We start from the raw sequence: 22,102 nt of genomic DNA, 5'->3' as shown, positions 1-22,102 counted from the left end.
GCACTATGCTAGGCACTAAGGAAATAACAAAGAGTAAAACAAGAACTATATACCTCTAAAGGATTTCTAACACAGCATGAAATATGACATCCATGCAAACAGTCATGACCCAAATAGAAAGCAAAAAGCATCACAGAGAGGCACAAAACATCAGAAATTAAAATCATACCCAATTTTCGAAGAATCCTTTTGCATTCATCCCTGCTGAGATCCAAAAGTGTTGGCCACACAACAGGCATTGCTGCTTCTTTTTGGTAGCCCCAAAGAGCTTGTCTTCCCTTCCAAAGCAAAAACCAAAAAGTCAAATTACAAAAGGCCACATTGCTCAAGTGCATTCAAAAGCCCACTCACCTGGCTATTCACACGTTAAGAAGCAAAATCAGTAAAAGTATCTCAAAATCCTATTTCACCTCCACATTTTACAACTTCTGACAAACGAAGAACTTAACCATTTGGGAGTTTACTATTCCAGGCTATCACATGGAAAGAACATAGGTATCAGACACCTATAGGCTTTAATTAGATCTTACAACTTACTGGCTGTGTGATCCTGGGTAAACAGGTCTACTTGAACATGTGTTACTATAAAGTAGAGGTTTTATCACCCAGCTATGAGGGCTGAATAACAGTGTACGTGAAGTTCTTATTCTAGTGGCAGGCACGTTATTTAATAAATAGGTGCCACTACCTATGTAATCTTGGGCAATTAATTCACTTGACTTCTGCCAGGTTTCTCACTATGAATTACATGAGATACAATATGTAAAGATCCTAAGATGCTAAGTGGATAAATGGAACTGTCTCCTCGTCTTAACAATGAGAGATGAATTTACACCCCGAAGTCTTTACAAAAGCGTTTCCCAAAAGTTTAGATGTCAGAAACTTCGGACTGGTAATCCCCTGGTCTAGAAAAAGACAACGGCGCTGGGCCCTTACACAATACCTGCTTAGCCCACAGCAGATCTGCTGTAAACATCTGTTAAATAAATGAGTGATTGAGAAGAGTAACACGAATGAATGAATGAGTGAATGTAAGAATGAGCGAGCTCAGTGTCTAGACTAGGAGTCAGGCATCGATCCGTAATAACTGCTATCTCTTTTCCAAGAGCTAGGGCTGCTAACTCCAGCTCCACGCCTGGAGTTGAACCCCCTCCCCCTACTTCCCATAGTCCTCTCAGCTAAGAACCAACCCAGAGCAAGGAGAACTGGACTGCGCGCCCCAGTCGGCAGAATGACATAAAGAAAAGGGGTGGGGAAGAGGAAGAAGGGGCAGAGCCAAAGGAATCCGCTCCCTCCACAAGCCAGTCCCCGCCTCCCGACAGGATCTTGGAGGTGGCCGGCGACCGCCGGAATCAAGCACCACGTCACGGCATCCCGATGCGTCCCCGCCAGAGGACCTTAGTGCGGGGCCGCATCGCACTGGAAACCTGGGCAGAGGTTGCCGGAGCCCGCTCCGGGAAACAGAATCCTGTCTAATCCTCCCCCCACTCAAGTGTCAAGGAGGCCAGCCCGCCCCGCCCCCTCCCCAAACAGGCACTCTCTCGCAACACCACAACAAGAGTAGCCCGCCCACCCTCCTCACCCGTGCCGCTCAGCGCCCACCCCAATGTCAAGCCCGCGACCCAAGCTCTGTAAGGACCAGTAGCCGGAGTCAAGGGCTCTGGTAGGCATCAGCGCCTCGCTCCCTCCTTAGCGGAGAGGACAACGGAGAGAAAGAGTTGACGCTCGGACAGCCAGGTAGACGACCAAGACTCACCGGCAGGCCCCCAGGAGCTGGACCCCCGCAATTCCAGCACCAGGCCTGCCAGTTCCCCTAAGCCCACCTCGGGGAGCCCCACGATCCCGTTAGGAGACAACGGAGGATGGGGCTGGGCGCCCCAAGCCAGGCTCCAAATGCTTGGCCCGGCGGTCCTTCAGACTGGCTATCCTGCCAGCTCTTCCCAGCAGTCTGTCTGAGAGTCACCCACCTGCCCGGCCTTTCTGAGCTCATCTAAAAGGCTCCTCCGCCAAGACTAGGGGACACCAGGAATTGGGTTTGTTTGCGGTGCCTCTGAACGGGCAAGATGGCGACAGGTATCAGGGCGCAGGCGCAGGCGCGCGTTGCAAGTCGGGAGGTGTAGTTCGCCTTTCCCGCCTTTCGAAGAACGGACACCAAAAGATCTCCATTCTTCTGTCCCTCTTTTCCTCCACGTTTTGAAAGCAAAGGAGAGACATCGCGAGGATTGCTGGGAATTGTGGTCTGAACTCAAACTCCCTCCTCTTTCGCTCTCGGTGGGCACGCGCAAAGAAGGCTGGGATTGTAGTTTCTCCCATACCCTCCTCTCCCGGCTTCGCGCGCCTGTCCTGAGAGACCCAATGGACTGGCTCTCCGCTGCGTGTTTCGCTACGTGTGGCGTCACACGTAGCGGCCAAGATGGCGTCGGTAGCTGGAGCCGAGGGTTCCCTGCGACCTTTATTCTAGGCGGGGTTAGGAAAGGTTGGGAAGTTTGTTGGTCCCTGAAGCCGTTGAGGATTAGACTCGGATTCCTCAAGAGTATTAGGAGCAATTATTACGGCCTCCAGCCCCGCCAGACGCAGCTCGAGGAGAGAACATCCACACTGCCAGACCTGACACAGTGGAAACCGCAGTTGGGCGTACCCGAACTTGGGGTTGCGAAGTTGCAAGTAGAGAAGGGGGACCCGAGCGTTCTCGACTTCGGGTTTCTCCACCTGAGAAGTGGGAATGATAGTGCCATTTCTGTCAAAGGCAAGAAGGAGAAGGGATTTATTTGAGGCCCAGCGACTTGGTAGGTTCACCCTTTAGCCTTTGTTCTTAATCACAGAACAATTGTGTGAAGAGGGTATTGTTGCCTCTATTTAATGGATGAGAAAAAGGGCCCAATATATAGTTAATTGCGGCCGTAAGATCGAAACCAGTACCTGTTATTGTTGAAGATCTAATCAAATTTTGTGATTTCCCACCCTTTCAAATTTTTTTCTTTGGGAAACGACTGTTCCGGTAAAAATGGTCAAATGGAAAGGAGTTTTTAATCTGCTTTATGATATTAACAAGGTTTTCTTATAAATGTTAATTTTACCCTATTGGGATGTGATACACAACGTACAGAAAAGTTCTTGGATCTCCATTGTAGGTTAGGTAGAAAAAAAAAAATAACAACATGTGTATGCTATTGGCCCATTAGCTAAGAATCCTCTGAGGCCCAGGAAAATTTTATAGTGTTGGAACCCAAGTCTGTCCCTTGAGAAAGTCAGGAAGTGGGACAAATAGTCTCCCACCACCCCATCCCTAATCTTCCAATGCATTCTCTTCCGTCTGTCCTACTAAAAGTATCACCTGTTTTCTGACCAGTTTCTTAACTCTTGGAAAGATGATAAATGAAACTTTAATAGAAGATTTTGAATATTCTTTGATTTGAGTCTCATAGCATCTTAGTGAGCCAAGTCTAATTAAGATTACTCCCTACTATGAAAAAGAAAAACACAGATCAAGAACTCACCCTATTCCACAAAGCTAGGAATTGAAGGGAGCTAGGTTTTCCCCTAGGTCTTCTGACTTCCAAGTGTCTTCCTCTACAACATATGTCAAGGTGACAGGTAATGGAGTAGAAATGGAAAGACAAGCTGCTTATAAAACCAACTCTGACTATAATTAGTGTATGAGTCAAGAATTACTATAGCTTATACTATGCTTGTGCTTGATAGGTGCCAATACTGTTCTAAGCTTTTAAAATATTCATTCTATTCTTAAAACTTTTATGAGGTAGATACTGTTTATCTCTGATTACAAATGAGGAAACTGAGGCATAGGAAGGAATTTAGCTTGCCTAAAGTTAGACATAGTAAATAAATGGTGGGACTTGCCTAGCAGTCCAGCAGTTAGGATTCTGTGCTTCCACTGCAGGGGGCATGGGTTCAATCCCTGGTCAGGGAACCAATTCCCATGTTGCAGTGACTCAGCCAGAAAAATAATAATAAGTAAATGGTAAAGCCAGAATTTAAACCTAAGCACCTTGGCTCCAGAGTCTGCCCTGGGCTAGTGCTTCACGAACTTCAGTGTTCAGTGAACCACCTAACTATCTTATTCAAATACAGGTTTTGATTGAGTAGATCTCAGTAGGGACTATGATCCTATATTTCTAACAAGCTCTCAAGTGATGATGTTCTGTCATCAACTACTACCTCTAATCTACCACACATACTCCCTTTGCTCAGAACCTGTTTGTCTTTTGCAGCAAGAAGCTGCCTTCCCCACAATGCCTCTCACTGCTCCATATCCCCAAATATTCCTAACATTAAATTCTCTTCTTTAATGATCAGACTCAAACTTTACTCTCAAGACAATTATCCTGTCCCTACCTTTCCCTCTCGGAAAAGCGAGGCATTTTTTGTCTCTGCTCCTACACCACTTATTGTAGTAAGTTCTTGTTACAGAACCCAGAACATTGAGTTAACGGTCATTTGTATGAAAATCTTTCTCACAGAGAGTGAGCTCTTTAAGGAGAGGCACAAGAGTTTGTACTCTTCTGCCTAGCATATAATAATAGCTAATGCTTATCTAGGGCTTTCTCTTACAGATGCAGTTACATATCTAGTCAGTCAGTCAGTTCAGTTGCTCAGTCGTGTCCAACTCTTTGCGACCCCATGAATCGCAGCATGCCAGGCCTCCCTGTCCATCACCAACTCCTGGACTTCACTCAGACTCAAGTCCATCGAGTCAGTGATGCCATCCAGCCATCTCATCCTCTGTCATCCCCTTCTCCTGCCCCCAATCCCTCCCAGCATCAGAGTCTTTTCCAATGAGTCAACTCTTCCCATGAGGTGGCCAAAGTACTGGAGTTTCAGCTTTAGCATCATTCCTACCAAAGAAATCCCAGGGCTGATCTTCAGAATGGACTGGTTGGATCTCCTTGCAGTCGAAGGGACTCTCAAGAGTCTTCTCCAACACCACGGTTCAAAAGCATCAATTCTTCGGCACTCAGCTTTCTTCATAGTCCAACTCTCACATCCATACATGACCACTGGAAAAACCATAGCCTTGACTAGATGGACCTTTGTTGAAAAAGTAATGTCTCTGCTTTTCAATGTGCTATCTAGGTTGGTCATAACTTACCTTCCAAGGAGTAAGCGTCTTTTAATTTTATGGCTGCAGTCACCATCTGCAGTGATTTTAGAGCCCAAAAAAACAAAGTCTGACACTGTTTCCACTGTTTCCCCATCTATTTCCCATGAAGTGATGGGACCAGATGCCATGATCTTCGTTTTCTGAATGTTGAGCTGAATGTTAAGCCAACTTTTTCACTCTCCTCTTTCACTTTCATCAAGAGGCTTTTTAGTTCCTCCTCACTTTCTGCCATAAGGGTGGTGTCATCTGCATATCTGAGGTGATTGATATTTCTCCCAGCAATCTTGATTCCAGCTTGTGTTTCTTCCAGCCCAGCGTTTCTCATGATGTACTCTGCATAGAAGTTAAATAAGCAGGGTGACAATATACAGCCTTGATGTACTCCTTTTCCTATTTGGAACCAGTCTGTTGTTCCATGTCCAGTTCTAACTGTTGCTTCAAATGTATCTAATCTCCATGGTAGCCTTATGAGATATATTATTACCCCTATTTTATAGATGAAGAGACTAAGGCACAGAGATACCAAATAGTTTGCCCAAGGTAACAAGCTGGTAAGTAGCAAAGCCATGATTTCAAGTGAAGTCACTTTAACTCCAGGAAATGTAAATAAAGTGAGAACCATTCTTCTCTACTTCTGGTCTGTGGAAATGTAGTTCAATACCTATTTCAAACTGTATTCCCCTATTGACAAAGCAGATTAAGTATGTTTCTTGGAACAAACTTCAAGATGCATGCCATCTACCATTCTAATTTTGCAGTACTATATTGGAGATGGTAGATTTCACTCTTATGAAAATATCTGTTAAGCTCCTATGATATTGTACAGGTAGGAAAATTGAAATGGATAAGACCTTAAAGATTCATTTTCTAAATTAAAAAATTGGGGGGTCTAAAGAAGTGAAGTGACTTAACCAGAGTCATATAGGAATTTCATGGCAGGAGTGAGACTGGAAACCAGCCCTTTCCACTTTATCACACTGCCTTTAGATTCTTACCATCAAAAAGTTGTATTACCACACTGGTATAGCCAGGGTGTGTGCTAAAAGGGGATAACAAGACCAAAATTTAAAAAAAAGAATATCGAATAGATCAAAAATAAGTGGATTTGGGGGACAGAAAAGAAAGAAGGGAAGTAAACTGGAGATAACTGACAATTATTATACATATCCAGGCTCAGTGAAGGATCAGAAGTGCTTTGAGCAGTCTGGAACAGGTTCTAAAATGATTAAAAGATCTGGCCTTTGCATTGTCAACTGCCTCCATTCCTCTCTCCAGCTAACCATTCAGTTCTATACTCTTCTACTTCCCAAGTAGCTGACCTCATTGTTTTAGTAGGCTGGTGGTGATGCCTCATCACCTGTGTGGAATGAACCTTTTTACCAACCCTCTTTCTCCAAAGGAACTTCTGTATTCCTTGCCACTACATCTGCCATACAGCCACTACAGTCAGGGTGAGTTTTGTGAATTTCAAACACGTCAGTCACCTACATAAAACTTGGGAAGCTCCCACATGCCAATGGGCTTCCCTGGTGGCTCAGATGGTAAAAGAATCTGCCTGTAATACAGGAGACCCAGGTTTGATTCCTGGGTCAGGAAGGTAACCCTGGAGAAGGGAATGGCAACCCACTCCAGAGTTCTTGCCTGGAGAATCCCATGGATGGAGGAGCCTGGTAGGCTACAGTTCATGTGGTTGCAAAGAGTTGGACACAACTGAGCAACTAAGCATGCATAGATGCTAGTGATAAAATTGTAGGGCTTCCCTGGTGGCTCAGTGGTTAAGTACCTACCTGCCAGTGCATGAGACACAGGTTTACTTCCCTGATCCAGGAAGATCCCACAAGCTGAGGAGCAACTACTGAAATTGTGCTGTAGAGCCTGGGAATCGCAACTATTGAAGCTCGCATGGCCTAGAGTCTGTGCTCCACAACAAGAGGAAATACTGCAATGAGAAGCCCACGCAGCTTCAGCCAAAAAAGACCCAGCACAGCCAAAATAAAAACAAATTTTTTTAAAAAGAATAAAGTTTTAGCTTTTTTATGAGCAAACCCATGCTGAACTAAAGAAACATGCTTACTCATCTAACCTGTTCCTAGAACACTGCTGTCACCTTTTCAGATCAGATCAGATCAGTCACTCAGTCGTGTCCGACTCTTTTGCGACCCCATGAATCGCAGCACGCCAGGCCTCCCTGTCCATCACCAACTCCCGGAGTTCACTCAGACTAATGTCCATCGAGTCAGTGATGCCATCCAGCCATCTCATCCTCTGTCATCCCCTTCTCCTCTTGCCCCCAATCCTTCCCAGCATCAGAGTCTTTTCCAATGAGTCAGCTCTTTGCGTGAGGTGGCCAAAGTACTGGAGTTTCAGCTTTAGCATCATTCCTTCCAAAGAAATCCCAGGGCTGATCTCCTTCAGAATGGACTGGTTGGATCTCCTTGCAGTCCAAGGGACTCTCAAGAGTCTTCTCCAACACCACAGTTCAAAAGCATCAATTCTTCGGCACTCAGCTTTCTTTACAGTCCCAACTCTCACATCCGTACATGACCACAGGAAAAACCATAGCCTTTTAATCTTGTCTAAAATCTAATGTTTTCCTCAAGTTCACTGCTTCCCTTGAAACTCTTTCAAATGGAATTCTCCTCCTCCCATCTTCAGTATCCTGAACCAGAAATAAAGGCTGACTTTCTTCTAATTTGTCACTACCATCTGTATTAAAGCCAACTACTCTTGTATTAAGGCTTTTACCATCAAGCCATTCAAACTCCATTCCACCCTCATTTTGTAACTCTAGGCATGAAAGACTCTTAAGGAGATTTTTAATAATCTGCTGATACCTGCTTAGGTTACCCCATTGCTTGGCCCATGTACTCCCCCAGAAAAGTATACAAACCTTTCCCCATCATTGCCATCCTGCACTTTGTTCTCCAGAACTGTTCCACCTTTGAAATCACTAAGCAAGGTATTCCACAATCAAAACTCATTTATTACAGATTTCTTACTCCTTTACCCTCACTAAGTCTGATCTTCAACTTCAGTGAAATCTGTAGTTCACAGTCTCCCAGTTCTAAGTCTTCCCTCCTCTGATTTTGCTTTCTACCCTGGACTCCCAAGATGATTTATTTCAAGCTCAGTCTCATCAGCGCTTTCAAGTCCATTCGACAGTCTCTATCCTTCCACATAGACCCTAAAGCAGCCCTCAAGCTTGGATCAGTTTCATCTCTGCATCCCTCCCCATGTTGATTGATCTATTAGTTAAATATTAGTGTATAATACATTATCCCAAACCTTAGTGAATTAAAAAAAATTTTATTTCAACAGTTTTTGCAGTTTCTGTGGGTGGCTTAGGAGAGTGGTTCTGGCTTTGGATCTCTAAGAGGTTGCAATCATCTGAAGGCTGACTAGGGCTGGAGGATCAGCTTCCAAGGTAGGGCACTCACATGGTTGGCAAACTAGTGATAAAAGAGTTCTGTTTCTCACTATGGGGACTTCTTATAAGGCTGCTTGAGCATCCTTATGACATTGTAGCTGGATTCCCCCAGAGCAAGTGATCTAAGCAAGATAGAAGCTGCAGTATTATGATGTGCCTGCCTATGTGTATACAGAAAGATGGTTTATATTTGTGTATATGACACATACATACCGTGAAAGGGACTTGGTACGAAACAGTAAATCTAGAACAGCTTGATGAAACTAAGTTGAGATAATATTAGGTAGCATTTTTGTTCATTCGCTAAGTCGTGTGCAACTCTGCAACCCCACGGACTGCGGCACTCCCAGCTTCCCTGTCCTTTACTATTTTGGAGTTTGCTCAAATTCTTGTTCTTTGAGTCAGTGATGCCATCTAACCAGGTCATCTTCTGCTGCCCTCTTCTTTAGTCTTCAATCTTTCCTAGCATCAGGATCTTTTCCAGTGAGTCAGCTCTTTGCATCAAGTGGCCAAAGTATTGGAGCTTCAGCATCAGTCCTTCTGATAAATATGCAATGTTGATTTCCTTTAGGTGGTTTGGATCCTATTATAAAAAGAGTACCTGGGCGTGTATTACCTCATTTGAACCTCAAAATTCCCTTAACGTAGTAATTATTGTTCCATTTTACAATGGCCTAAAGAGAAAAAATTGTCCAAAGTCGGATATCACCAGAAGACTCTTCTCAAGAACACACAGACACTACAGACTCTTAGTTATCTGTGGTTGCATAACAAACCTTTGCTTTGCCTTGAACAATTTATTTTGCTCCTAAATCTCCAAGTTTGGGTTTAGTGGGGACAACTCATCTCTACTCTGGGCATGAGCTGGGGCAACTTGATATCTTAAGAGCTGGAAGCATATGAGTGCTCATTTATTCATATGATTAGCAATTGATGTTGGTTGTTGCCTGGAATCTTTGCTGGAATTATTCTTGGGAATATCTGTATGTGGCATCTCCATGTGGCCTGGGCATCCTTACAACATGTAGCCAGATTTGAAGGACAAGTGACTGAAGAGAAGGAAACTATCATTTTTATGATCAAGCTATGGAAGTCCGAGCCTTTTTTCTGCCATACTCTAGACTGGAGCAGTCAAGCCCACCTGAATTCAAGGGGAAAGTGGGAAATAGGTTCCATTGCTTGATGGAAGAGTGGTAGAGTCCTGAAAGAACATGTAGGGCCAGAAATGATGCTGTGCCTATTTTTGGAAAATGTCCACAACAATTCATATCCCTCTCACATGCAAAACACACTCATTCCTTCTCATTATGACAGCAGACCTGGGTTGCTCAGAGACTAAGAGGTTGCAATCATACTGTGAAATTCCATTTATATAAAGATCAAAAGCCATCAGATATAATTTATAGTTTTAGAAGTGTGAAAAGTAAATACCTTGAAGAGAGCAAATACTTGAATGGAGCATGTAGGAACATGCCAGTGTGCTATAAATGTTCTATATCTTGATCTAAGTGGGCATTATATGAATAAATATGCACATGTAAAAGTTTACCATTTGAACCAATTGATTAAGATTTGGGTTTTGGTGAAATTGTCTGCTTTTCTGAAAACCCATCTTCAATTTCTAGTAGGTATCTAGCCTTACATTACTAATTTGGATAAAAGCAGTTATTGTGTTTGTTGGGAAAGTGATGTTCTTAAAAAAAACTTAAAAGCTTAACATCATGGCCCTTTAGGTCCTTACCTTTCACATCCTTGCACATCTTTCTTTATAAGCATCCTAGTGAATAAATGCAAAGGAAGCCCAGATCTGGCTAAATTTAGCAAGCCAATGTTTACTACTTTTGGGTATCAATTTATTCTTTGATGCTGGGAGGGATTGGGGGCAAGAGGAGAAGGGGACGACAGAGGATGAGATGGCTGGATGGCATCACTGACTCGATCGACTTGAGTCTGGGTGAACTCCGGGAGTTGGTGATGGACAGGGAGGCCTGGCGTGCTGCGATTCATGGGGTCGCAAAGAGTCAGACACGGCTGAGCGACTAATCTGATCTGATCTTATTCTTTGAATGAATGTCAGGCCCTGAAGTTTTGAAGATGAATAAGTTATAACCATTATCCTCCTGGACCTCATTGTTGAGTGGGGAAGGTAGACATATGCAGATAGCTCTATTTACCATAGGAGAACATGATAACACAGAATGTCCACGATGACGTGGCATTTAATGAGTGCTATGGGATCAAGGAGAAAGGATTATTTCCATCACAGAAGGCTCCTTAGCAGAGGTAGCATTTGAGCTGGGCTTCACAAAGTAGCAGGATTTTACCAGACAGAGAAGTAAGAAGAGGGTATCAAGGGTGTCACAGCAGAGAAAATAGGAGAAGCAAAGGCATGGAAGCACAGGACACATAGAAGTGAAATGAGGGATATTGGATTCCCAGTTAGTGGTCCTCAACTGGGAGTACCTGTCAGAACAGCTTGGGAAGCTCTATCAAATTTCAGAAGGCTGTGATGTACACTCTTGGCTAAAAACCTTAGATGGCCTCTGAGATTTTGTCTGTACCCTAAATAATCACCACACCACCTCACAAAAGAGCACCAGACCCAAAAACACAAGTTACTGCCATTTAATCCATGTTGGAGCCCAAGTAGCAAGAGTACTTACTGTCTGTGCTCTGGATGGTGATTTGACACTGATTAATGACCTGATCATTAGAAAGCCAAAGGGAATTGCAAATGAAAATAGAATTAAAGACATAATCTCACCCATTAAGTTTTCCCTAGTTCATTTTTTAAATAAAAAAATTAGGTTCACCCAAGTGCTAAGGTGCCTCAGGTGAGGAGCTGATGATAATTAGTAATTATCTGAGATGAGATCCAAGATATTTCATAAAGATGGAAATAATAACCCTGTCGGAAATGGAAATCAACTACATGGGGTAAGGGGGAGGGGACTATAAATCCAAACATAATATTCAACTTGTCTTCACCTCAGAGAGTTTCCAGCTGTTTATGACGTTCTGCGGTGATTTGCCAGAGATGAAATGTATTTTTTAAAACTCTCCTCCAGCCAGCAGAACGAAAGCCTCAGAGCCATATTCTCTTTCAAGAAGTGTTGAGCACTTGTGAAGTCTGCAGAGAAATAGTAGAAAGTGTCTGCTTTCTTGTCAGTTTCAGTGAAAGTTTTTTTTCCCTTGTAACCCTAGGATTGATCATTATTCTCTAAGTGAGCTAGTGGAAGACCAGATCAGGTCTCTTATGGGTGGAGACGGCACTTGCTGAGATGCTGCAGGCTTTAAACTTATCACGTCAAGGCCAGCAGTTCAAATCCAATCCTTGCTAAAGGCAGAGGTAATAAAGGAACACGTGCTTATGGAGAGCCTGGGGAATATATGCAGTGAGAAATGATTGTGGGAAGGAAATGCTCACATGCATGCGTGCGTGCACGCGCGCGCACACACACACACACACACACACACACCCTACCTGAAATGTACAAGGCAATCTGCTGATAGTTATCTCACCAGAGTCTCATTAGATCAGAGACTCCTTGAGAGCAAGGACTGAGGATTTTGACTTCTAAATTCCCAAAACTGTTGAGTGAATTACTGAATGGCGTGTTGAACCCAAAAAGACAGTGGTTGGTATGTGCATGTGGCAATGTCTTTCCACAGTCACCCCAGACTGCCTAAGGTTTGCCAAGCAGGCCTCACACCTTCATGCTCTGCCCTGGGGCTGTTCTCTTTCCACTCTTTCTCTGCCTGGAATGCCTTCCCCCCATACCTTCAATGCAGCCCCTTGCCTTTTGAAGCCTATCAAAATCCTTCTTATTCTTTACTGTCCATCTCAAATGTCTTTTAAAAATCATTCTCCAAGCAGATGGGAGCAGGGCATGTTCTTGGAAATCAAAAAGATTTGGGTTTGAATTCAGTGCCACCTCTTTTAGTTCTTGAATGAGTTACCTCAGTTCTTTGTGCCTCTGTTTCCTCCACATGGGTTTTGGGGAAGATTTAATGTTATAACATATATATGGCACCTAGATCGGCGACCAGCACAGGATAAATTATCGGTAACTGTTAGCTCTCTGAAACCCAGTTCAGTGCTTTAAAAATGTTAGGTCCCTCTGTCAGTACATTCTTTAGTGTTTCCATTAGTGTTCTTCCCTCACCCCCGCCCCCTCACCAGAGTCCCTCATCAAGTGTAATTGCTCCCTCCTCTGTTGGTAGTACTTTGTTTATGCTTATTTTCTAGCACTTGGTATAAACTAACTTGTGCTATAACTCATCGTGTTTCCCTCCCTCTTTGGCTAAAAATGCATCAAGGGCAGTATCTCCAGCAGCTACATTAGGGACTAGCTTAGGACAGACATTCCATAAATGGTTATCTAATTGAAACAACATTTAACCCAGCTTTCCAGGAGGCAAAGTGAGCATGTAATGTGTCTTCTCTCAACCAGTGCTGAATGGTCTAAGTAGCAAGAAGGAAATTCCCCTGCAATTAAATGGTTCAGAGTTGATTGCTGTCCATGCAACCCAAGTGAGCAGAGCCCCTCCACTTCCAGATGTCTTTGTTTCTCTCACTTCCAACTCAGCCCCTGCCAGAGGAGCATTCCCATGAGGGTAACTCGATATATGGGGTTTTTTTTTTTTTCTGATCTGATTAGAGTGTGAAATACTTTCTTTGGAGAAAGTGCACAAGAGTGAGGTTTTCCTCTGTTTTTGCAAGGGATAGAAAGGAAGAAAGAGGAAAATAGAAGCCAGAGGAAAATATATTGTACCCCAGGAAACAAACATATATAGCCAATGCAACAGATGCTGTCCTGAGTTAGAACCTGAGCCATAAAGGACTCCATACCTTTGCATTGATCCTAGGAAAATAACTAAACAGAAGCAAAAGCAAAAAAAAAAAAAAATCTCTTCCCCAGAAGCTATTCTTTGATATCTGTACTAATGAACTGGAAGCAACCTACAAATTCAACCCAATTCAACAAATATTTACTGAATTGCTAAGTCCAGAGGCACTGGAGTTACAGAGATAATGGTGAAAATAGACTTTCAATCTCAGTCAGTTCTTCTATCTACTCAATTATTTTCATCTTTGGGAAAAGCACAGTATTTCAGTAAGTGTTCAACTAAGAAAGCAGAACTACTCTGAATTATGGGATAAGGGGTTTATCGTAGGAATTGGAACTTGTACAATGTGGGAGGAGTTGGGTCAGTGGAGCTCTGATAGTGGAGCTCTGAAAGTGGACCAGTGGAGTCACCAACGGATCCAATCCTAGAAGTCACCAATCCTAGAAGAAGCCAAGGACACCAAGCTACAGAATGGGACTGTGATGGGGGAGCTCATGGAGACGTCTCAGGGGGTAGTCTGTGGGTGCACAGCCAAATGTCTGGTGGTGGACTTGGAGTTACGATTGACCAGGAGAGTCAGCAGTGGGAAGACCAGGGTGTGGAGTGGAGGAGAATGAAGACAAGCTAAAATGTGCTGGCACCTCCATGTTTGCCTTCAGACCCACAACTTCAGAGAGCTGCACCTTCTGATTCACTTCTGCTTCCCAAATCTCAGGCAACTATCGTTTTTTTTAACCAAATTTAACCTAGACTCATACAGTTGCAGCTTAACCAAGCATATACACATAAATTTCTTCCATCATCATAAAGTCATTTCTGTCTTGTCCCAATTTTCTACAATGGAAAAAGAATAGCTTTTTAAGTCTAATGGGTCCGAGTTCTAATCCTCCCTAGTTGTATGTCCTCGGGCAAATTACATTTCTGGATCTTAATGGATCGAGAGCCCTTGCTCTGTGCTACCAGAGCATTCTGTGCTTCTCTCTGTTGTAGCACTTATTTCATTTTCTTGTCATTATCTATTTATGCATCTATTTCCTCCACCAGATCACAAGCTCAAGCACAGGGATGATATCTGATTCCACATTATAGTTACGGTACCTAACAGCCTGGCACAGAATGGATGCTCAACAGAAGTTTGCTGAGAATGAATCATTGAAATGGAGAAGAGAAACTCATCAGACTATCAGGCTAATAGTGGAGGCTACCACAAAGATGTTAAGGCAATGAGACCCTTCTCTGCCCCTATTACATTCTCAGCACCCTGTAAAAACAGGCTCCAGACACTATTTCCATCCACAGCATCCATCTTAAACCATTCCAGTTCCCAACCTATTTTAATCACCCTAATTCCTGGCTTCTGGGCTTGTCTTCTCTTTATCACCTATAATCACCTCCTGGACCTATTACTTGAAATATTCAGGCCTTTGGCTCTCTGTCTTGTCTGAATATTTATCTTCTCCTCTGTTTAGTAGAAAGTATTTCTATTGGGTTGACCAAAAAGTTCATTTGGGTTTTTCCATAACATCTTATGGGAAAACCCAAAGGAACTTTTTGGCCAACCCAATACTTTCTTGCATATTTCTCACCGTCCTACCCTAGGTTCTCATATCAGAGACTATAAAAGTTCCTACCCTCAGGGAGTTCTCAGGTTGGTGAACAAAAGACAAGGAAACCAGCAATTCCAGGACAGTGTGGTAAGAGGTCTGGTTGAAGTATGTACGGGGTACTGTGGGGGCAGAGAAAGAATGAAGAGCACCTGATCTTACAAAGAGAAAGGTAGCTGTTAGAAGGATGGGTAGTTTGATCTGGGTCTTGAGAAATTGTAAGAGATTCTCAGGCAGAGAAAGGGAGGACAAGCATTGCAGACAGGGACCAACATTACAGAGAGATTAAGGTCTGGGCAGGAGTGACAGCTGGCTTGGTGCAGTGGGAAGAGCATAGAAACATAGTTGGTAAGTGGAGGGAAATGAGCCAATGTTTTAAAACTGGGAGATTTTACGTAAAATTCTGGATCTCCAGCTTCTGTTGAAAAATCAGAAGATCTAGCCATTACCACACTCTCATTCTCACATGAGCCGAGTGTTGTTTATCCCTCTTAAATGCCAAAGGTGTTTTATAACTTGCTAGTCTCCACCACACCGTTTATCATCACACTTGCACTCATGTTTTTCTTTAAGAGAACAAATATTTCTTAGTACCCATGTCTCTGTGAAAAGTGGGGGAAGTGGAGGTTAGATCACAAGGGCCATGGCAATGAAAAAAAAAAAAAAGGAATACTGTGTTTCTTTGTGGATGTGAAGAAATGTGTATCTGTTGGAGAAATGCAACTTTCTCTTAAACCCAGGCCCCTCACTCATTTATGTTGCCTTGCAGGGGTTTGCTATATAAAGAGCGATGACTTCATGGGGCTGCCTTACTTTTCGTAAAATCTTGCAATGTTCACAGGCCATCAAGAAGGAATGTGCCGGGAGTGCTTGTCTTAAAGGTGTAGGAGACATGTGCACGTCTGGCCAGAGCTTGTCGAAGAGAAGCCAACACTGACTTTCACAGCCTCGAGTAGGTGATGAATCAAGTAGAAAGAAATTGAGAGGGCTCAGAAAAGAGCTTGTCCATGGCCCCAAAGGCAGCGAATAACAGGAGTTCTCTGCAGCTGGTGACAGCATGGAGGAAATGCAGTGCAACCCCTGCTTCCAGAACCAGAGCCATAAGACCAGGCTGCCCCCAGTAATCATGCAGAACTGGCCCAGCTTCTCAGGAAGAGGGTTACTGGATCCTTCAGAAACCCCCCAGTCCTCACATCCTGGGACTGATGACCCTGCACTTCCAAGTACTGTCTAAGGCCTCCAGCCTTCCCAGAGCCTGAAACTCCTGCTCTGAGCTCCTTGCAGCTGGCTGAGAGGCTGCCTCAAGCTCCTTTGGGGCCTGCTGTCTTCAGTGATAATTCTCTGCAGCTTGGCTCTGGCAGTCTTACCTCCTCTCTCCGTGTAACTGATCCTGGTCCTCTGGCTCTGTCAGCACCTCTGCTGTGTGCAGCGTGACATGTGTGAGCCTTGAGCTGGGTGGGAACATTCAGAGTGAGGTGTGAGTTTCTTCCCAGGTCACTGAAGCTGTTTTCTGTGGTATGCAAGACACTTGGGCTCTGCTAATCAGAAAGTAGTGCCTTCATTAGGTGGTAAAGGAGAAGGGGGTCCCTTAAATCTTCAGACTGGTCTTCCCATCCCCATCTTTTCTTACATCAATTCTGCTTATACCTGCCGAAATAACATATACTAAATCACAATGCTGAGCATGTTGTGTTTCTGATCAAAAGCCTTCATTGGTACTCATTTACTATCAAATTCAAATCATTTTCCCTGGCATGTTGAAACTATCTCAGAATGATCCCAAAATGCTTTTCTAGGTTTCTTGGTACCTCTCAGGTAATTATAGACTGTTCAGAAAAGGAATGGAACCTTAACTGTTATTTTGTCTAATCCTGCATTTGATCATAAGAATTCCCTTCCTGGCACCCCCGATTCGCTACCAGGGGATGATGCAAAGTAATTTCTTACTGGGGCAGTTGGAAACTGGTTAGGTCCATCCAGGTAGAACTAAATACCTGGGACAAAAGAGGAATTTTATATACAAAAGCATTAGTGTTAATCCAGTTGTCTCTCTTTGGAGGCCAGGCAATCACTTAGAACAGATGTCATCAAGCCATAGTGGCAGGGAAGTCTCAGTCTGCTGGTAACGGGGACTCATAGGTCTGGGTCCCTTTCGATTGCAACTATGCGGCCTGCACCCTGTGACTGCCTTTTCTCTTCCTGATGGGGGAACATCATACCGTAAGTACCAGCCATCATGGATTCAAGTTTCTGAGAACTTCATCCCAGAAATTGGGAAGCAATGAAATCTGAAGGAATAATCATGGTCTTGGAGCCAACCAGACAAGATTGGGCTTTGATTGTCTCACATAAGTATGATGTGGTTAAGAACTTTGGGACTTTCCTGGTAGTTCAGTAGTTAAGAATCTGCCTGCCAATGCCAGGGACACAGGTCTGATCCCTGGTCTGGGAAGATCCCAATGCCTTGGGGCAACTAAGCCCATGCACTACAACCAACTGGGCCCACACACCCTAGAGCCTGTGCTCTGCAACTAGAGAAACCACCATAATGAGAAGCCCACACACCACAATGAAGAGTAGCTCCCACTCACCATAACCAGAGAAAGCCCATGAGCAGCAAAAGACCCAGGACAGCCAAAAATAAATAATTAAAAAAAAAAGAACTCTGGCTCCAGATTTAGACAGAGCTAGTTCAGACACTACTCTACTATCTCTCTGACTAAGGACAAGTTACCCAAGTTCTCTGAGCCTTCATTTTCTGATATGTAAAATAGGGACAATAACACCATCATCACTGATTTTTAGTGATAAGTTATTAAGTACATGTGTACATGTATGCAGTACATGTGTACCAGTTAGAATGTTTTCAGTTGCAAGTAACAAAAACTACAAGTGGCTGAAATGATTAGGACAATTTATTATTTCACAGAACAAGAAATCTAGAAATAGGGAAGTTCCAGGATTGGTTTATTCATAAAGAAATCAGATTCACTCCATCTTTATGCTCTTTCAACCTCAGCTTACAGGCTTTCCTAGGTTGGTCTTCCTCATGATCATAAAATGACTGCCACAGTTCCAGGTATCACATTCTGACACTACAATGTATAAAAGCAAAAGAGGGTCATTTATTTTATGTTTTTTTAAGAGCAAGAAAACCTTTCCCTGATGTTATTATAAAACACACTGTCTCTCCCATTGAAGTCTTTATGCTACTTCCTCACTGATGCTCCATCTCACACTTTTGGCTGAAGCTGGGTCATAAGGCTGCCTTTAATCTAATCACTGACAGAAGGGAATAGAATCACCATGATTGACTGGCTCGGCCAGTCAGGCTGGAGATAGAGTCCTCTTTTCTTAGGGATGGATATCTGAACAAAACTAGGATTCCATGAGTAGAGAAGGGGTGAAATAGTTGTTATGTAGAAAACCAACAGTGTCTGTCATGAAACCTGACATGTGATAAGCATTAAATATATGTTGGCTATTGTTATTAACTCTTATTAGCTGTGTGAACTTATTCAAGTCACACATCTCCTAGAATGCTAATTTTCTAGTTTGTTGGATGGTTATAAAGTTAAATGAGATGGCATATATAAAGTCTTTGGTGCTCAGTAAATGTAGCTGTTTATTACAATTTTGTACGTAATTATTGCCAGAGGATTTGAGCAGCAGGCTGAGGTCTCCCACAAAGGTTCCTGTGGTTGACCCCGGCCTGCAAAAGTCAAAAGCATGGGCACTAGAAGCAGTTCATAGGTAACGTCCTCTAGTTGTGATTGTTAATTTGCCAGCCTTAATCCTTCAGGAACAATGACCTATGCCTTTGTGACAGGGGACCCTATAAGAAATGATTCTGCTAAGAGGCCCACTGCCCTGACGCCCTTGCCCCAAGAGGGCACTAGAGGCCTCCCCTGCTCAAGGGATTGATGATCTAAGACTAACAACCCATCTACCAACAAGAATAGATCTCACTTCTTGGCCTTGGAGTCCTCAGCTTAAGAGTGAAGCTTGATGGGCAGAAACCATCTTCTCGCAGCACGTAGAACTATAGCTTTGTCAGATCCAGGCTCTTATCCCTGCTCTAGCACTTACTGGTAGTGTGACATTAGGCAAAGTTCTTTCTGAGTATCATTCTCCTCCTCTATGGGAGAAGGCAATGGCACCCAACTCCAGTACTCTTGCCTAGAAAATCCCATGGACGGAGGCGCCTGGTGGGCTATAGTCCATGGGGTTGCAAAGAGTCGGACACGACTCAATGATTTCACTTTCACTTTTCACTTTCACACATTGGAGAAGGAAATGGCAACCCATTCCAGTGTTCTTGCCTAGAGAATCCCAGGGACGGGGGAGCCTCGTGGGCTGCCGTCTATGGGTTCGCACAGAGTCAGACACGACTGAAGAGACTTAGCAGCAGCAGCAGCAGCTCCTCCTCTATAGAATGGGGATGATCATATAATATCCATTAGAATTATGGTGAAGACTAAATTAGATGGTGGCTATACATGCTGCTGCTGCTGCTTAGTCACTTCATTTGTGTCTGACTCTTTGCAACCCTATGGACTGTAGCCAGCCAATCTCATCTGTCCATGGGATTCTCTAAGCAAGAATACTGGAGTGGGTTGCCATCCTCCTCCAGGGAATCTTCCCAACCCAGGGATGGGACCCAGGTCTCCTGCATTGCAGGCAGATTCTTTACCACTGAGCCACTAGGGAAGACCAGTGGCTATACGTAGTGCTTATCAAATTGACTGAGGCTTAATAAATGATGCCTATGTTCTTATAAGTGATCCCCTGGAGAAGGGAATGGCAACCCACTCCAGTATTCTTGCCTGGGAAATCCCATGGGCAGAGGAGCCTGATGGGCTACAGTCCACAGGGTTGTAAGAGTCAGACATGACTTAGTGATTTAAAACAACTAGAACAATGTTCTTATAAGTACTCACTATTTGCTGATGGATTACAGAGGGTGAATTTGTGCACATATGCACTTGAAGACAATGATAATTAGCCTAAGTCCAGTGCTTACACTTTTACAAACTATGTTTTTCCAGTAGGGGTAGAAATTAGCCTTAGCTTAAATTTTACACATGATGATACTGAAGCTCAGAGAACCCAAGATTGGCCTGGATCACACAGCAAATTAATGGCAGAGCAGGGATTTGAATCCCAGTATCTCTGATGCCAAAATCCCATGCTCTTCCACTGACCCATCTTTCCCTCCTACTCTTCTCATTTAACCTCCTCTCTGAAAGCAGAGACCCTCACTAACCACACCTCCCATGTCTCTCCCCACAGAGGTCTCTCTAGCCTCTGAATTCCATGAGCACTTGCTTGAACCTCCCATTGATTCACACTTAAAGAGAACATGCAGTTAGCCAAGCCATACACTTGGGCTCACCACCACCCTTCCCTCTCTCTCTCACTCTCCATGTCTAATAGGTTACTAAGGTCTGGTTAATTCTGCCTTTTCAATAACACTGAAATTCTTGAATCCTTCTCTCTTCCTACTCCCACCACCCTGTTTCAAGCCTCCAACATCTCTCTGAGTAATGCAGCCTGGAGTAAGGCAGCAACCTCTTAACCGGTTTCTTGGCCCCCGTGCCATTCTCTAGAATGACATTTCTGACAGAGAAAGCCGATCATGTCACTCTTACACCTAAAATTCCTCCAGAACAGGTGTCCCTGCTCACCAGTGCAGCCTCATCTTATATCACTTTCCCTTCAAATTCTGGTTACTGGTCACCACTGTCCCTGAAGAGACACGCTATATCTCCCCTCCAAGACTTTGCACATGCTACTTCCTCTGCCAGAATCAATGCCAACCCCACCCATATGCTTGTCTGGAACACCTCTCCTCATCCTTCAGGATGAGGTTCAGGAAAGCACCCCCTCTTTCTCCACCTCCTATTCTCAACTCAGTTGATCCTGAAGCGCCTTGCACTTGCTTCTAACATTGATCTCCTTGGATTGTACCTTTTTTTTTTTTCTCTCTTTCTATTAAAAAAATTTTTTTAATGTGGACCATTTTTTAAGTCTTTATTGAATTTGTTACAATATAGTTTCTTGTTTTATGCTTTGGTTTTTTTTGGCTGTGAGGCATGTGGGATCCTAGCTCCCCAACCAGGATTTAAACCAGCACTCCCTGCATTGGAAGGCGAAGTCTTAACCACTGGACCACCAGGGAGTCCCTTTTTCTTCTCTATCTTTACCACTAAATTGTTGGGGCTTCCTTGGTGGCACAGACAGTAAAGAATCTGCCTGCAGTGTGGGAGAACAGGGTTCAACCTCTGGGTCAGGAAGATCCCCTGGAGAAGGGAATGGCTACTCACTCCAGTATCCTTGCCTGGAGAATTCCTTGGACAGAGGAGCCTGACGGGCTATAGTTTATGGGGTCGTGAAGAGTTGAACACGACTGAGCAACTTTCACTTTCACCACTAGATTGTAAGACCATGAGTTGAGGGCAGGGTCCCCCAACTTATTCATTGCTCTATCCTCAGACAAGTAGGGTGTTGAAGTTTTATCACTGCACTGAAGTCTTATCAATGAAGTTGCCATGGGTGTCATGGGGAGTCCCACATAACACCACATTCACCTTCCCTCCCTCGTCATCCCCAGAATCCCAGCTGTAACAAAATAGCATTATGACTTACTTCCTTGGGAGCCTTCCAGCAAGTGGAGTATTTCAATAAACAAACAATAAAAGCGTAGAACAAATGGGAGAGAGAAATGCAGGCCCTCAAGAGGAGGATTGAAATCAGACTTGGCAAGAGGCTGTGAATGTTTTCTAAGGCTGATAGATTTATGATTGAGAATTTTGTGTTTCCACATGGACCTTGCCTGCCTCTATTATGCTAACAGCCAAGGCTAGACATAGAATGAAAGTGATTTGAAGGAGATGGGAGACCTAGATTCTTCTGACTTGGAAAGAACTTTGAGTTTGTGCATTCCATCTTCAAACATAGGGTCCTAAATGGTCCTAGGGGATACAGATGCTTTTATGCACACGTGTGCTGCTCTCTGTTCTCCCTCTCTTTCTCTCTTACAATACACACACACACACATACACACACACACACACACACCCTATATAAGGAGTGATT

The 22,102-nt window shown here is 43.8% G+C and overlaps 1 protein-coding gene across 15 annotated transcripts in view; it reads right to left on the bottom strand.

Moving 5' to 3' along the window:
- The window catches only part of EMSY (EMSY transcriptional repressor, BRCA2 interacting), an 80,783-nt gene extending 78,705 nt beyond the window's left edge, over positions 1–2,078 (bottom strand). For 13 of the 15 annotated variants that reach the window (XM_005216306.5, XM_005216314.5, XM_005216308.5 and 10 more), the window contains exons 1-2: positions 1,968–2,078; positions 170–278 (exon numbers count right to left, since the gene is read on the bottom strand). In XM_005216306.5, coding sequence (XP_005216363.1) covers positions 170–239 — 70 coding nt within the window. In that variant the 5' untranslated portion in view covers positions 240–278; positions 1,968–2,078. 15 annotated transcript variants of the gene reach the window in all.
- Positions 2,079–22,102: the final 20,024 nt, after the last annotated feature.

This window comes from Bos taurus, chromosome 15, assembly GCF_002263795.3.
Source record: "Bos taurus isolate L1 Dominette 01449 registration number 42190680 breed Hereford chromosome 15, ARS-UCD2.0, whole genome shotgun sequence".
Classification (NCBI taxonomy): domain Eukaryota; kingdom Metazoa; phylum Chordata; class Mammalia; order Artiodactyla; family Bovidae; genus Bos; species Bos taurus.
The sequence above is the reverse complement of the archived record's forward strand: the minus strand, read 5'-3'. Positions and strand labels throughout refer to the sequence as shown.